This window comes from Balearica regulorum, chromosome 2 (assembly GCF_011004875.1).
Source record: "Balearica regulorum gibbericeps isolate bBalReg1 chromosome 2, bBalReg1.pri, whole genome shotgun sequence".
NCBI lineage: Eukaryota > Metazoa > Chordata > Aves > Gruiformes > Gruidae > Balearica > Balearica regulorum.
This window is the reverse complement of record NC_046185.1, coordinates 43,205,133-43,222,502: the sequence shown is the minus strand read 5'-3', so window position 1 is coordinate 43,222,502 and position 17,370 is coordinate 43,205,133. Positions and strand designations below refer to the sequence as shown.

The window sequence follows — 17,370 nt, the reverse complement described above, 5'->3', positions numbered from 1 at the left end:
GAGTGCTACAGAATTAGAGTAGTTGAGGTTAGAAAGGATCACTGAAGATTCCTAGTCCAGCCCCGTGCTCATAGCAGGGCCAGCTAGAGTAGGTTGCTTAGGACATTGTCCAGTCAGCTTTTGAGTATCTCCCACTTTACAACCTCTCTGGGTAATCTGTTCCAACATTTAACCACTCACCCATTTTTTTTTTTCTCATATTTAAGTGGAATTTATGGTATTTCAACTTGTGCCCATTACCTCTTGAATGGTTACCGCTAGGGTGAGCCTGGCTCTGTCGTCTTAGTCCCTCCCATCAGGTATTTATACACACTGATAAGATCCTCCTCTGAGCCTTCTCCACTTCAGGCTAAACAGTCCCAACTCTCTCAGCCTTTCCTCATGTGAAAGATGCTCCAGTCCCTTAATCATACTGATGGCCTTTCATTGGATTCTTTCCAGTATGTTGATATCACTTGTACTGGGGAGCCCAGAGTTGGACACAGCTCTCCTGATGTATCTCATCAGGGCTGAGTAGAGGGAAATAATCACCTCCCTTGATTTGATGGCAACACTTTTCCTACTGCAGCCCAGAAGGCTGTTGACCTTTATGTCAGGAAGATATAAAAAAAATCCTTTAGCCCTAGGAAGGCAATGCAGAAAGTCAAAGTCTGATGTGCTCACAATAACATACAATGTTAGGAGAAGACAGTGTTAGATGTTTTGGTTTTGTTTTTGTTTTTTTTTTTTTTTTTTTCAGAGCTGATGACTTCATGCCTGAATGATAAATATTGCTGTAAATCTGCCAGGAAATGACAGACACATATTGCAGAGGCCAGTTCATAGTCTGTGAGGGTATTATAGAATCAACAGTCAAAAGAAGAGTAACTCAGAGGTCTAGACCTAGAGATGACTATCTGCAGTGACTACTCTGTACCTTTTCTTAAATGAATCTTCATGTGCCTTCAAACTCTTTGAAGCATTATTATGTGCCCACCAGCATAATCTTTCTTATCATGCATCACTTCTTCATGCACAAGGCACACTTGTCCAGCCACAACATTATTCTGTTAGCATGATGTACATGCATGTGATGAAGGTTAAGTAAAGATTGAGTTTTCTTACATGGCCTTACTTTTATTTAGCTTTCTTACAGGCAGTGCTAGTCTATATTACAGTTAACATCCTCCTGTACGCAGTGTTTTAGCTCCCCATCTAAGCACTGTGCAAAGTTTCAAATCCGGTAAAATGCCCCTGGTCTGACTTGGAAAAGCACAGATTATTCAGAAAAAACCTCAGATATATAAGTGGCTACATTCTCCTAACATGAAAGTTTTGTACTTGCTTTCAGAACTAACACCCTGATACTGTAAATACTTGGTGTTGGCATAATTTAATTAACCATACAGTAGAAGAAAATTTCTTCCAGAGCTTTAATGTTATTCTGAAAGCATTTTCCCATTTGTTGTACTTGAGAGTGGAAAAAATAAGCTGTCTGTTAATACCATTAGTTTAGCAGGTAACAACAATGTGACATTTCCTTTCTCTAATTAACCTGGTAACAGATAATTGGCATCCATTTTAGTGAATAGTAGCACATTGTTAGCCTGTATAGGAAGGTCAAGTGAGTGAGTGAGTATTGATACTGGACTAGCTACAGGATGAAAAGAGCTTGAGTGGACTGGGAAAGAAAGTGTTTAGCCATCAGTGTGCAACGAACAGTACTTGTTAACTCAGCTTATGTTTGTGACTGAAGCAAGTATGAAGTGGGGAAAAATTACACCAATTTTTGTGTGGCCTTTAATCTTAATCCTTACATGTCTATATCCACCTTTTTCACAAGACTGTCTGTTAAGTTTCTAGATGAGCACCTGTGATATATTCTAATTCTTGAATTAGTGTGTAACTATACCAAGTTTGTTGGCCACAATTAACAAATTGTCTGAATTCAGACAACTGGAAAATGCAAGCACCATGGGTGGACCCTGGATACTTCACTGGTACATTAGTTATAATTTTGGCAACATTTACCAGCTGCATGCTCACAATTTAAAAATATCTTCTACTTCCACAGATTTCTTCATTATAAGCACTTGCCATAGACATTAAACTAATGCAGTTGATGATTTCTCTTTATTTTGGGAATCCACCTGCTGCACATGATTTCTCTGAAATTCTGTTAATGAGATGCCCTTACATGAAATTAATAACTGTCTGTCAAGCATAGCCTCTAGTGGTTGTGTTAGACATTGGGATTTCAGTGTAACTGCTTCTGCAGTGTTGACTTATCCAAATGATTTTCATGCTACCCTGAGTTTATTGCAAAGAGATTGCAGGATATTTTCTGTACAAGAGGAATACAGTGACATTATTTTACTTATTTCAGTTTATAAAAGAGAAATGGAGTCATTACATATATTCTTTCCATCCTTTTACTGAAGTATCTTTCCATTTAACAGTCTCTTCTGTTTAGTGAGAGCCAAGGAACTCTTTACTTTTCACGTAGTTAAACATCTCAAGTACATGAAAATAGGTGATACTGACTTCATTCAAAATACCATAGGTATGCTAGGGACTGAAAAGAATTTTTGCATAGCTCATTTAGAAATTGAATTAAAATTTAATCTTTGCATCCTCTTTAGGAAGGATGTCTTGCTGATAAACCTGGATTTGAATTTCTGTTTAGAGACAAATTGTAAAATATGAGCTTTGTTAAGCTTCAATTACAAAAAGTAGGCCGAGTTTTCTAATGCATTGTTTAATGAAAATAGAGTCATAGAATTGTTCAGGTTGGAAAAGATCTTTAAGGTCAACAAATCCAACCATTAACCTAGCACTGCCAAGTCTACCACTAAACCCATGTCCCTAAGTGCCACGTCTACACATCTTTTGAATATCTCCAGGGATGGTGACTCTACCACCTCCCTGGGCAGCCTGTTCCAATGCTTGATAACCATTTCAGTGAAGAAATTTTTCCTAATATCCAATATAAACCTCCCCTGGCACAACTTGAGGCCATTTCCTCTCATCCTACTGTGTGTTACTTGGGAGAAGAGACCAACACCCACCTGACTACAACCTCCTTTCAGGGAGTTGTAGAGAGTGATCAAGTCTCCCCTCAGCCTCCTTTTCTCCAGGCTAAACAACCCCAGTTCCCTCAGCCGCTCCTCATAACACTTGTGCTCCACACCCTTCACCAGCTTCGTTGCCCTTCTCTGGACATGCTCCAGCCCCTCAGTGTCTTTCTTGTAGTGAGGGGCCCAAAACTGAACACAGCACTCGAGGTGTGGCCTCACCAGTGATGAGTCCAGGGGGACGATCACTTCCCTGGTCCTGCTGGCCACACTGTTTCTGATACAAGCCAGGATGCTGTTGGCCTTCTTGGCCACCTGGACACACTGCTGGCTCATCTTCAGCCGGCTATCGACCAACACCTTCAGGTCCTTTTCCACCAGGCAGCTTTCCATCCACTCTTCCCCAAGCCTGTAGCATTGCATGGGGTTGTTGTGACCCAGGTGAAGGACCTGGCACTTGGCCTTGTTGAACCTCATACAGTTGGCCTTGGCCCATCGATCCAGCCTGTCCAGATCCCTCTGCAGAGCCTTCCTACCCTCAAGCAGATCAACACTCCCGCACAACTTGATGGTGTCTGCAAACTTACTGAGGGTGCACTTGATCCCCTTGTCCAGATCATTGATAAAGCTATTAAAGAGAACTGGCCCCAGTACTGAGCCCTGGGGAACGCCACTTGTGACCGGTGACCAACTGGATTTACCTCCATTCACCACAGCTCTTTGGGCCCAGCCAGTTTTTTACCCAGCAAAGAATACAGCTGTCCAAGCCATGAGCAGCCAGTTTCTCCTGGAGAATGCTGTGGGAAACGGTGTCAAAGGCTTTACTAAAATCTAGGTAGACAACATCCACAGCCTTTCCCTCATCCACTAAGCAGGTCACCTTGTCATAGAAAGAGATCAGGTTAGTCAAGCAGGACCTGCCTTTCATAAACCCATGCTGACTGGGCCTGATTGCCTTGTTGTCCTGTATGTGCCGTGTGATGGCACTCAAAATGATCTGCTCTATAACCTTCCCCAGCACTGAGGTCAGACTGACATGCCTGTAGTTCCCCAAATCCTTCCTCTGCCCATTCTTGTAAATGGGTGTCACATTTGCTAACTTCCAGTCAACTGGGACCTTGCTGGTTATCCAAGACTGCTGATAAATGATGGAATGTTCTCACTGCCTTGGTAAGAAGAGAATTTAGTCCTATGCTTGTACAAAAAAATAAAGAGTAGCAATGAGCAAAGTATATAGTTGTATTGTAGCAGGCTAATCTTGTTTAACTGCTTGCAAACATTCAGAATATGGGTGTGGCTACCTCTGAAAATGTGGCCCTTTTGAAAGTGGTGGACAGTTTTTACAATAATATGTATTGGTACACTGATAATTTTTTATTTGTCAAGTGACTTATGGAAAAAGAGCATTTAACCTGAAATGATCAGAAAATTTTAGAAAAAATACAGAATTTTGGACTTGTATCTTTTTCTGAGTATCTCAAAATTTATGAAGAGATCTTTGCAGTGTCCCTGTGAGAGACATGTAAATATTGTCCTTGTTGTATAGGTAAGCAAGTGAAGCAAAGAGGGCTTGTGAATTATATAATGTTTCTCAGGAAGCCTAAATCAGATCCAGGAACAGAATCTAGTTGCCTGATTTCCAGAGTGATGCTTTAGTTCCGGGACCCATCCTTTCTTTTTTTCATGGCCATTTTTTGCAGTTCTGTCAGAAAGGCTGTTTCCATGTAAAATGGAATGTTACTTTTGCAGCCATGGTGCCCTAATAGAGAACAGCTAGACTAAGGTTTTTGTAAGCATGTTGTTCATGAGGGCAACAAAGTCAACTTTGCTCTACAGTCGACTTTGCTCTACAACTTTTTACAGAATATTCTGGCTGCAAAAGTAGATTTATAAATGCCAGCTTATGTTCAAGTCATGCAGAAGTTCAAGGTGATTTAGTCAATATTGGAAATGAAGAAGCAACCTCAAGATACAGTGTTTATCTTGGCAAAAAAATACCATTAGCTCTACCTATTTTCATCCGCATTTCACTGCAACAGGAAAATTTGACATACATTTGACAGGATTCCAATTGGCAAAAAGTAACATGTTAGCAAGTCAATACTGCTGAAAGACCAATGTGATATCTGATCTGACAGCAAGACAAATTGTTCCAACCCCCAAAACTACAACAGGAGCTGAAACTAAATTTGTAATTGTATTATATATGTCTTCCAGAACATCATAAACAGCTGATTTGCTCTCTGCCATTGACATTCTTGCCTTAATTTCCACCCAAAAAGAAACATGATTTTTTTTTCCCCAAGAACACCCATAAACAATTAGTCAGAAACATTAAACATGTTATTAGTTAGGTAGTCTTGTGTTTTTAATTATTTTTGAGACTGTTCAGTCTCAGAAATATGCCATTACCTGTATGTCCTGCATAGCTTACCATTCCAAAAAAATAATAACTTGTGAATCTAGTAGACAGAAATGCTTTATACTCTTCCATCCTGTAGTTGAAAGCAAGCAAATACATTTGACTTGCCACTTTGAACAAATTCCCACTTAGCACATGGGCATAACTTCCTTAATTTAGTTATACTGTGCCCTCTTTTAAGAGTGTAAATGTTAGGGATGAATAGGAAGTATAGAAAAGACACAAACTCAGGGATGTTTAGAGATGCTGAACAGGACTTTAGTGAATCTAATTGAACTGCTTGCATCTGGGAGCATCTCCTGGAGAAACCTAACAGTCTGGACAGGGCTTTCTGTTCTGTACTGATTTTTCTTGAAACTCCATTTGATTGGGTTTGGATTGCTGTGTTGCCTATCCAGTACCAGGAAGTCCCTGCATGGTGATGAATGGGCTTCATCATTTCCCTCTCCTTTTTCAAATTACTTGGTCCACTATCCAACTTCTGCTTATTTTTGTAAGCTCTTCTTTGCAGTTGTACCAGTGGTCTGCCAAACATCAGCTACAATGTTGAAAACCTTTGTAGATTCACCTGGAATCATATTTCCCATCTTCAATTTCCTTCTGAAAAAAAGTGCATTTTAGCATAATAAAATTAATATAATTAAGAAAGTTATGGCTTTACATTTCAGCCAACTCATATGATACCCCCTATAGATACGCAGGATTTTTTTTATCAATAATGTTTCAGTTTGCTTCACAGCCGAATGACTGATTAGGTGTTTCAGAAGACAAAAGAGGCTCTTCAAGGGAGTTTCCTGGTCCTGAAATGAATGAACACTGTATGCAAAGATGGCTGTGACACTCCTCTTTCAACAGGAGTTATGCCAGAATTTAATCATGGGCATGAGGTCGCAAGGTTTCAATGTTTTATTTACTAAATTGCCCTCTAACACTTCTGCACCACAAACGGCAGCCAGTGCCTAGACCTCAGGAGAGCACCACCTTTGTTGTTCACTAATACTATACTTGATTTAGTTCCCAATAAAGGGTGCGAGTTCTAATATATTGTTATATTTATTTGCAAGGCAGCCTTAGCAGTCATTTGACCACTGCAGAGGTCTCTACTTTGTGGCTGGGTGACAGGGTTATTATGGCAGCTTAGCCTATGTTCTGGCTACATTTGTGGATAGTTTCATGGAGCTTTTTGTCTGCTGCTGTAGTTCTGCTGTGTGTGTTAGCAGCATATTTTTGACGCGCATGGTTTTATTGCATTAATGTTACATTTATACCTTCAGTTAGCACCTCTTACTTTGACATACTGTTTCAATGTAGGAAAACCTACTACTTTGGCCATAAGTGTGACTCTTTTCAGACTTTATACCACTGGCATATGTGTCATGATATCATCCTATGAGACTGAATTGTGCCAGGCTTGCTTCAGGGATGCAAGGAAATGGTGATCAATTAGGGCCGCAAGACTCTCTTTTGTGATGGTCCTCATGACCAAGAAATGTCAGTGTTACGCTACTCTCTGTCATTGCCTAGGAAAACATTTAAACAAAAGAGCGAAAGGGATATGTGTCTGGTGTTTCTGACGTTTCCCAGCTCCACAGAGAAAAGGAGCATTACCTTGTAGTCTTCCTTAGCGAAAAACATTGAAGGGGAAACTCTCACTCTGGGGCAGACTGATTAATATTACCTTCCAGAACAGACCCAATGGACCTTTAAACACAAATCTTAGTTTGTAATTTTTAGTGATTCTGACTACTGGGGCAATGTGGGTGTTAATTACTTGTCAATCCATTTTTTGTTTGTTTGCTTTTTGTTTTGATGCTAAACAGTACAAAATTGATATAATGGTAAAAGAAACAACTCCTTTTTTCTTCCTTTTTTCTCTGTGATTTTTTTCTCAATACCATGAGCTTTCAAACACATCACTGAAAATGAAAGGGGTTAACCCTGCTTTTGCGCTTAGGTTCCTGCCATCAGTATTTCTCAAAAAAACCTTCTGCAGCCCAAAACAAAGTGTCTCTTATTCCAGGGCTGCAGTATTCAATGTGACACAGTCATGTTTTATTGTTTAAATTTGCTGCAGTATGGTGTCAGCACTTACTTACTTACAGAAACAGTTAACCCTGACACCAATGCACATAAAAATAGAAGACAAAGAGAAAAGTGGGCCATAGCAGACTGATAAGTGGTAGGAATAGTTAATAGGGTTCTGCTGATGATATAACCATGCACAGTGCAAAATATATTATTTCATACAGCAATGACTGAAGTTACTTCTGTTTGTTAAAGTATTTGTCTAGAAATAGAGATTTACATTATATCACTACAAACTGGGTTCTGTCAAGAGATCTGAAACCAGACTGGATTGTTTGAGCCCTTTAGTAACTTTAAATAATACGGTACTGAAGTCAATAAAATTACACTTGCAGACTACTCTATATGCTTTTGCTTGATTGCTCTGAGTTTCATTGTATATTAAGGCTTCATTTTCTAAAAAAACCCCATTAGTCTAGCTTACGTTAGCTGCACGTTTAGTTTGCATGCCCAGTGTAAGAAGGATTGCTAAAAGACAACATTATAATTTGTTATTAAAATCTGGGATTTTTCCTTTTGTCATTACAGATTAATCTCAGGGATGTTGGGCAGCTATATAAAATTCGCATTGGCCATGACAACAGTGGAAATGATCCCAGTTGGTACCTGGAGGAAGTCAGACTTGAAAGACTAGTCCCTCTTTCTGAAGAAGAGATTTGTCTCCCCATGGAGTGCTGGCTTGCAGAAGACGAGGGTGAAGGTGATACATGGAGAGAAGTGGCAATAAGAAACCCTGCAAAGGAGCTTTTGCCATGTACGTGCTCAATATTTTACATCATGTGTTCAGTAGCCATATCCCGTGAATATATGACAGCTTTTCATGTTTCTTCCAGGGCAGACTGCCCAAAAGCCAGCATAACCATGAAACAATTCCTTCCAGATGCTTCCTAGTTCCACAGAGGTGGGATTACTCATTTTATCCCACTCCGTTCCTCCACAAAATCAGAATAATAGCTGTGGCTAGGGCATCTTACCTCTATAAAATTCTTTGTCTCTCAGAATGCCCCTAAAGCACTGTCAAATTCTGCTCTTTAGAGCAACACATGAGGCAGGAAATCAAGAAATTATCAAGGTATTTAATGTCATGTGACATCCAGTTCCTTTTAGCAAGTTTGGTATCACCCTTCCTTGTGCTGCTTAAAATATTATTTACCAGAAATCCTTGATCTGAATCATCATACACGTGTTTTCCAAATCAGACTCAAGTCAGAGCCATTAATCTAGAAATTGTTAGCAGCAGGGTGGCTCTTTGGTGCTTCAAAGTTTGCCACAGTTTTGGAGCACTTTGTTCTCTTCAAGGGAAGTGGGAAATGGCCCATTATATGAAGTTATTATTTAAAAAGTCCCAGGCCTCGACAAAGGAATAGGGAGCCAGTGTAATCATTTAACATGATGTTTTTGCTTTTTTTTAAATAGAATTCTTTTTACATTAACAGAATAACAATGATGCAGCTGATAGACAATACAGTCTGACAGTGGTAGGTCTTATATAGATTGGTGCTGTCATTCAGGTAAACTGTATTCAAAATGAAGCAGTGAATATTGCAAGGAATCGGTGATTCAACATAAAAAAGGGTCATCATGCACTTAGTGACAATCAAATAATTTCAGAAGAAAGTATCAAACAAGTGAAAAGTCTTAACTTAAAGGAATATATTTCCCTGAAAATACATGAAGACTGGTGATGTGTGAATGTTTTCCATGGGTTTTAAGGTCAAAGGGGATTACAGAGGCCAGAAGATACTGAGAAATACAGATGTGCCAGCTCACATTTTATCTCTCCTTTCTTTTTATTAATTGTTCTGCAGAGTATTTAGTCACTTCAATAAGAGATTTTAAAACCTAGGACTGAGCAGCATGAACCAGGCCCTATGATCATTAACAAATACCACAGTACCTTATGCCATTTCTTACATCGACATAAATATGGTGGCGCAATAGAAAAATAGTGCAAAAGCCAATTAATTGTACAACCAATTAATTCAACATCAATAACTCTAATCTAAATTATGCAGTCTGAAATACCCATTCATATAATATTCTGATAGGTGCACTCAATTTATGTACTTGTATGTGAAAAAACAAGTCAGTTCTATCAAAGGTTTGGGATGTGTTTAAAACAGCATATTTCCTTTCTAATCATATATTACTGCATCTCTCCTTGCTTTTGCAGGAACATTATCTTTATTAAAATATATGTATCAAGTTTGTAAGAAAAGATACATTAGAAAGGATTTGGAAATTTCCTGAAATTGTAAATTTTACACATTAATTATTGAGTTCAGGCACATTGAAATTGAATATCAATATAAACTCAGCAAGGCCTCCCAAGGATTTCCTATTTAGTTTCTCAAGAACAAGCAAATGAAACACTATCCATTTGCATTTCCCATTTAAAAGCTAATTGCTTACAAATACTGGACAAACCACATCAAGTCACTTTCTCCACCAGAACAAATGATGTACTACTTATTACTTAATGATAATCTGATATGATTTAGTAATTTGTATCCTGTACTTTCAATTCAATCTGGTATCTTCTAGTGCTATTAAATTTGCTTAACTATAAAAGTGATGTGAACTTTGAACAAATATAAACTAAGCTCAGAAGGCACTGGTTTTTTAATTGCTGTTCTTTAACACTTTATTACTCAAATTCTCTCTTAGAAAAAAGGGTAATTTTTTCCTTATACTTTTCCTCCCTGTCTCCAGCCAACCTCTACTATGCACCCAACAGAGACCCAAACTGTTGAAGCTGATACTTGAGTCCTTGTCTTTTTTTTCTAGCTTCTCTTCTGCAAATCCTAAGTTATTTCCTGATTCTGTTAGCTTTTCTTTACCTTCCTCTTTGAAATCTCTTCTTTTCCATCCAAATTCATCACCTTGATGACCGCCTCTTATTTTTTCTGACTGTCCTCTGCCACTGCAAAAATCTGACACTAATCTGGTCCCCTACTCCAAGAGATGCTTTCAGTTCTCTCTCAATCTCTCCATCCTACCAGTCTCAACTTTCATACGTAACTCAGGTTTCTTAGGCCTCTAATATATGTCTGCCTTTGTCTTCCCTTCTTTTCTTATTTTTTCCCCATTGCCAAGGCTTCTAGGTCTGTGGCTCCTTTTTCTCTTCCTATTCAATCTTCACTTTTGCTTTTCCAGCCCTGGAGATTTTAAAAACTTCACCTGATCTGCCTGTGAAGTTGTCCCTGATCTGAACATGCTGTTGAATCGGATGATCCTTGGAGGTCTGTTCCAACCTGGTTTTTGTGCGATTCTTCTACCCAGTCTCACTTTTTCTCTGGCAGTTCCATACATTGTTTTTAGCTTACCAAACTTTACAAGTATTGGATTGTTTATTTGTTGCTGTTGTTGATTTGGTTTCATCCCCTAGTTACATTGTGATGCACAAAATCAAAGAAAAATTTTTCAACTATTTTCTAAGCGATAGGTATTGGAAATCAGTGATCATGTCTTGAACTAGGTAAATCTTAAGTGTCACTCAATGAAAATAAGATAGAAACTTTATTTTGAATGAAGGTGGAGGTCCACTAGTGGTGTCATTGGCAACTGGTCGGGACGGCCCTGGTCCCTCCAACAGTCAGCTGTTCATGTGGTCTCACCATTAGAGACATGGGCCTCTGACCCCTGGTCCCTCTCCAGTCACTGACAATTTCACTCCCTCTGGTCTCTCCAACTGCTGTCATGTGGCACCCAAAGTGGGTCCCAGTCCAGTTGCTGGCACTCAGACCCCATACCCACACATGCATACACACACATAGATCAGAGAGTCCTTCACACAGGAAAAGAGTTAGAAAGCAAATTAATAAGACAGGACAGATTGCACTGATCAGGAGCAGGACGTGGCCAGACAACCATACTAACCAGCAAACTGTTGTGTCCAGCCCTTTTCATCCCCTGATCCCTCTATCTTCCCACATTTTTTCCTCCCCAAATCACCTAGATCCATCCCTTTCCCTGCCTTTGGTTCCTCCCCTAAATGTCCCATAATAAGTCCTGTGCAATCCCAAAATACTCTTCCCCCCTGTCCCATATTGTGTTCTACACCCCTAGGCAGCAAACCCCAGCAGTCAGATAGATACTCCAGAATTGACTCATCACCCCCCTGCAATGGGCAGGGACACCCTCCACTAGACCAGGTTGCCCAAAGCCCCATCCAACCTGGCCTTGAACACTTCCAGGGAGGGCACATCCACAACTTCTCTGGGCAACCTGTTCTACAACCCTCACCATAAAAAAATTCTTCCTTATATCTAACCTAAACTTATCCTCCTTCAGTTTAAAGCCATTACCTTTCATCCTATCACCACATGCCCTTGTAAACAGTCCCTCACCAGCTTTCCTGTAAGCCCCTTCAGGTACTGGAAGGCTGCTATAAGGTCTCCCTGGAGCCTTCTCTTCTCCAGGCTGAACAACCCCAACTCTCTCAGCCTGTCCTCACAGGAGAGGTGCTCCAGCCCTCTGATCATCTTTGTGGCCCTCTTCTGGACTCACTCCAACAGCTCAATGTCATTCTTATGTTGGGGGCCCCAAAGCTGGACGCAATACTCCAGGTAGGTCTCACAAGAACAGAGTAGAGGGGTAGAATCACCTCCCTCAACCTGCTGGTCATGCTTCTTTTGATGCAGCCATGAATGTGTTTGGCTTTCTGGGCTGCAAGTGCACACTGCCAGGTCAAGTTGAGCTTCTCCTCCACCAACACCCCCACGTCTTTCTCCTCAGGGCTGCTCTCAGTCCATTCTCTGCTCAACCTGTAGTTGTGCTTAGGATTGCCCCAACCCATGTACAGGACCTTGCACTTGGCCTTGTTGAACTTCATGAGGTTCTCATGGGCCAATGTCTCCTCAATGTATGTATCACTTCTGAGGAAAATAATGCCTCAGAAACCAGTAAGAAATTGTTCCCTTTTAGCCTTAACGCCACACCAATCTGAATCTTTACCCTTGTGTCACAGCAAAATGCCAAACACTATTTGTGCAAACTGGATAGTAAATAGAAAAATTATAAAACCACATGACAGAGATTCAATCTTGCTGTTTAACAAATCGAGCCAAAATGACAGCTTCATTCAAGCAGGTACGTCACATGGAAAAAAAAAGGCAGAAACTTTTTATTACCGTGTAATACTGTACTAATATCTTGGATCACTATCATTAAGGGAGGACTAAGTAGAAACAGTTTGACAATTTTAATGTTGTATATCATTTACCATCTCACTACGTTTTGTGTTCTTTGGCCAATTTGTCTGTTTACACTAGCAGCCTGATGGGAGTGGATTTGTGCAGTGAAGCAGTTGGTGCTAAAAATCCAATGAGCTACGGCTCCAATGTCCTCCTTACATGCGTTTAGAGGGAAGTTACTCTGGGCCTGTTCTAGCATGTTCCCATGGACTGACTGCCAATTTGTGGCAAGATTGTCATCACTGGTGTTCCTGGAACATATCCTCTGGTCTAATTTCATCCAAAAAGAATCTATTTTTTTGCTCTAAAATCACTCCATGCTGCAAACCAGAAAGAGGTAAGGAGGCCCCACCAGGGGATTCAGTTTCTTGATTCAAACTAATATGCTGTTGAAGGCACACTAGTGTCATTAGGCTCAGACAGCTGTAGTGTGGAGAAAGCTTACCTAATGTACTTTGAGTAATAGGTGATATTTATCTTGAATTAATCTATTCTTAACTAGAATTCTAAAATAATGACTGTACTTTTCTTTTGGTAGAATTACTTTGCAAAGAATTGATAATAGGCCAGTAGTTTATACTAAGTCAGCAGAAAAAGACCAATATTTCTGCAGTGAAAACTTTCATTTTCTTATTCTTACCAATAAATTCTTCTTTAATTCTACCAGGTTTATTTTCTTCTCCCAAAACATATCAAAATATTAACTTAGTCTTTAATGCAAAGCAAGCTGCAATTCTTGCTTAGTGTTTATATTTTCCAAAGGAAAATGTCATAAGTCACTGAATTCTGTACATTGCTCCTTCAGAAGGAAATGAGAATTATATACTGTGCTTGCACATTGGGGCCAGACTAACTCTTTTCATTGGTGAATGATCAGGAATACACCAGCCTTCTATATTGGAAACCCTGATTCTGGTGCTCAGAGTAAGAAGTCTGGAAAAAGGGTTCTCTCATTTGCATTCTGTTGCCCTTAGTATGCCCTTAGGTTACCTTTTCTTCAGAACCAGAGAAACAAAACTTCCTTTCTCTCTCCTTTTTATTCCAGGTAGTTCATGTTCTCAATAGATGCCAGAAGCTTGACTTGGGACTTAAAAAACCACCTAAAGTGTCATGATAACATCTCCAGAGGTAGCAGTAGTAGCATTTTTATGGACTGAGCAAGTATAAATTTGGTACTTGTACACTTGACTGCTCAGTGACTCCTATAGTATGTTTGATATGCCTTTTTTTTAATCATAGTCATTATACTGATTTAATGTCTGTGTTGCATGGAGCCTTTTACAAGCTTTCTACCTCTGCCTGAAAACATTTTACCTCCCTTATTTTAACTGTTTCATCCATGCATCCTTGTCTCAGAGTTTTCTGTTTGATTATAGAGCTTATATAAAGTTACTCTATTAGCAATTTGAAGATTTCAATCACTCATTTTCTGAAAGGTCATTTTCTTTTTTTAGTGAGTGCTAGCTGAGATTTTTTTCCTATTTTGTATTAATTAATCCTCTTACATCCTTTATCAAAGTGATTGTGTTTTTCAAGATATTTCTTCTATTACTTTGATGTGCCCCACATTAGATGGATGCCTAGATGTGAGTCAAACAGGTCCCTCATAATGCTTAAACAATATTCCCTGACTTCTGTTGAGTGGTTGGTTTTATGATATAATTTCAACTTTTTCTTTCCTTTTTTTTCCCTTTGGGCCTACGTCTCTGCTTTGTCACCCCAGTTTTCAGCTGGTGTGGTTTCACTAAGCCAGCGTGCAGTAAAATGAAATTGCTACTACAGAAAAGAGGAACAGGCCACAGATTTCCAGTTCTCAGGTTTGGGATGGCTTTTTCTTACTGCAGTGCAGCAGCTCTCCATTTCAGATGTGGCAGCAGTGGGGGCCTTAGAGTAGGTCAGTTTATCAGAGGAAATTAAACCGGAGTCACAGAGGCTGAACATATTTTCTAAGGTCTTTTTATTTTACTCGATACACAAAAAATGTGTTTTGTGAACAATATACAGAAAGCTATAAACAGGCAAATTTCACATATGGTGAATCTTGCTGTCTCAGCAGCACATTCAACTGGTAGGTTCATTCTTGAGATTTGGTTGTATCTGTCCCCTGTGCTCATCAAACCACTGGTGCACCTTGTCTTTCCTGCTACAGAGTGCATCATCCTTCTTGTTCTTATATTTAAGGTATCTGTAGCTCAGGAGCCATTATCACGAGCACCTTTTGTAACTGTTCTGCGATCTAGAGGAACTTCTTGACAAAGTTTGAAAAAAAATTGCATCCACTGGTCTGTGCCTAGGTTTCCGCTTGTACAGAAAAGGCTTAACCTCCACAATCCATTTAGTGAATGTTTATATGAATGACCAAGCATTTCTGTATAGTGGCATGTTCTAAGTAGGCATATACAGTAGGATTTGGAGAATATTTTTGTTGCTTAATTTTTTGTGTGTTTCCTATAAAATACATTGTAACAAACACCCGAGCTAAGGGAAATGAACATTCCATTTATTATCCTAATATAGCAGTCCGTATTGTTAATTTGCACAAAAATTTAAAGCACAAACTGGTCTTTTTGTTAAGAAGGTTCCTTTATATGTAACACAGATTGTGTAGCCTAAATAAATGCCAGACCTAACATTTTCCAGACGGTGAGAGATGTATAGTCACAAGGAGCTATGGAAAATATTTTCCAGTTCTTCACATTTCAACATGTGCATGTTTTCTACTTCAGACTGATTTATTTAGGCTTGTAGCAATAGAAAGCTGTATTTGATTAGATCATTATCATCTCTCTGGTTACCACAGAGATGCACAGTGCTACAAAAGGAACTACCATTTATTTATCTGTTAATATCTTTGTGTTGCGTTATAATTATCTCTTATTCTGTTCTTGTGTCCTGTTCTTAATACATTTGGTTTCGTCTCACTCCAGAAATGAAAGAACTTGTTGGTATTTTCTTCTTGTAATCATTTACTGTTAAAGGGCTTCTTAAAAAAAGCCTCGAATATGCTTTAAAAGTATGCTTATAGTATGCTTATAGTTACTTAAATTTTGCAGTTTTGATCATGGAAATTACTTGTAGGTGTAAGTAATACAGATACCAATCTTTGTATATCAGCAGTCATAACATAAACAGTCTATACCCTTTCCTTAGCTCCCACAGAAGTTTTGCTTTTTCAAAATTGAGAATGTAAAAATGTAAAACCATGGAAAACTTCATGTTGATATGTCACTGCTTTTACTAATCCCCTTGCTCCATGGACAGTCCAGCCCCATTACTCAAATGGCTGGTCACAGATGAATGTATTTGTTAGGTTTTCTTTTGGAAATGTGACCTCTCTCCTTCCACACTGTGAAACAATCTGCCCCCTCGTGATCAGTGTGGCTTGTTGTTTTGTTGCATGTTTCCTTTCACAGTTTGCTGTCACCCATTATCCTCTGTCCTTTGGCTAATTTCTTGTCTTATATTGTTCTGCTGCTAATCTGCACATGGTTATTACACTAAGACTTGTGATATAAAATGTCATTAGGATATATAGCTCAATTATGCTAATTATCAGGTCCATTTATCTTTGTTATTTGCCATTCATATCTACCATTTGTTTTAACATGATGTTTTTATGTTAAAAACCTTGAAACTAGTTTTTATAAGGCTCTGCCAAATTTTTGAAGATGTTTGTGTATTATCGAGATCAATTCTATATCACAGGCTGTGTTGGTGTACTCATGCATGGATGTGAGAGCTGCAATGATGAATGCTTGCAGTTACGGAAAATAATAAAATCAATCAAGGGACACCACTCATATTGTCACAGCTGTAATAGTGATAAAGAGTTGGATACACTGTCTTTGCCAGTTTAGAATAATTTTATACAGATTAAAAGAAACATCCTAATTTGGTTAAGCATACAACAGTCTATCTATCAACATTTCCTTCCTATCTTTTAATGTATGTGGGGCTATTTTTCTCCTTTAAGTATTTGCAGTGTTATTTTACCACTAGTTTAGCTTCTCCACTGGGAATCAGAAATAACTGTTCTTCAATGATGGTGGATGACATGATGTTTGAGTTTTATAAGCTGTCTTAGGGTCCAGTGAATTAAAAATTTATGGAAATATCAGATTTTACTAGCTATTTGATGGTTTAAGAGTAATAGTCTTTTAATTAGTTTTTGTAGAATATTGTCCAGTTTCAAGCATTTTGTTATAACTTTGTGTTTTCATCTTAGTTCCTTCTTAAAAGTAGTGTTTAATTGTGTTTGTTAGGGCTTCTACTACCTTTCATCACTTCCAAGAACTATTAAAATTACCCATTAGTGAAACAGTAACCTCCTCTGTGATCTACTACATAGCAGCAGAAATGGCCAGCTGTGATTAGAATAGAAACACTGCGTGGAAAAATTGCCATTCAGATGTAAACAAGATTTTTCAAAAAAAAGTCATAATGAGAAAACCTGAAATGAAATATAATAGTATGTGATTACAACAAATATTTATTTTTAAAAGAAGTTTGCATATCTGGGTAATTATAAAGATAATATTAATGTGGTGCAAAATTATATTCCAAAAAATTCTTTGAAGATAAGTGTGTATTTTTGTGTGTCAGACTTTGGTCTAGA

The 17,370-nt window shown here is 38.7% G+C and overlaps 1 protein-coding gene across 1 annotated transcript in view; it reads left to right on the top strand.

Annotated features, from left to right (window-relative positions):
- The window catches only part of RP1 (RP1 axonemal microtubule associated), a 209,716-nt gene that overhangs the window by 98,400 nt on the left and 93,946 nt on the right, over window positions 1–17,370 (top strand). The window contains exon 26 of the mRNA XM_075744095.1: window positions 8,089–8,314. Coding sequence (XP_075600210.1) covers window positions 8,089–8,314 — 226 coding nt within the window. The remainder of the gene's footprint in view (window positions 1–8,088; window positions 8,315–17,370) is intronic.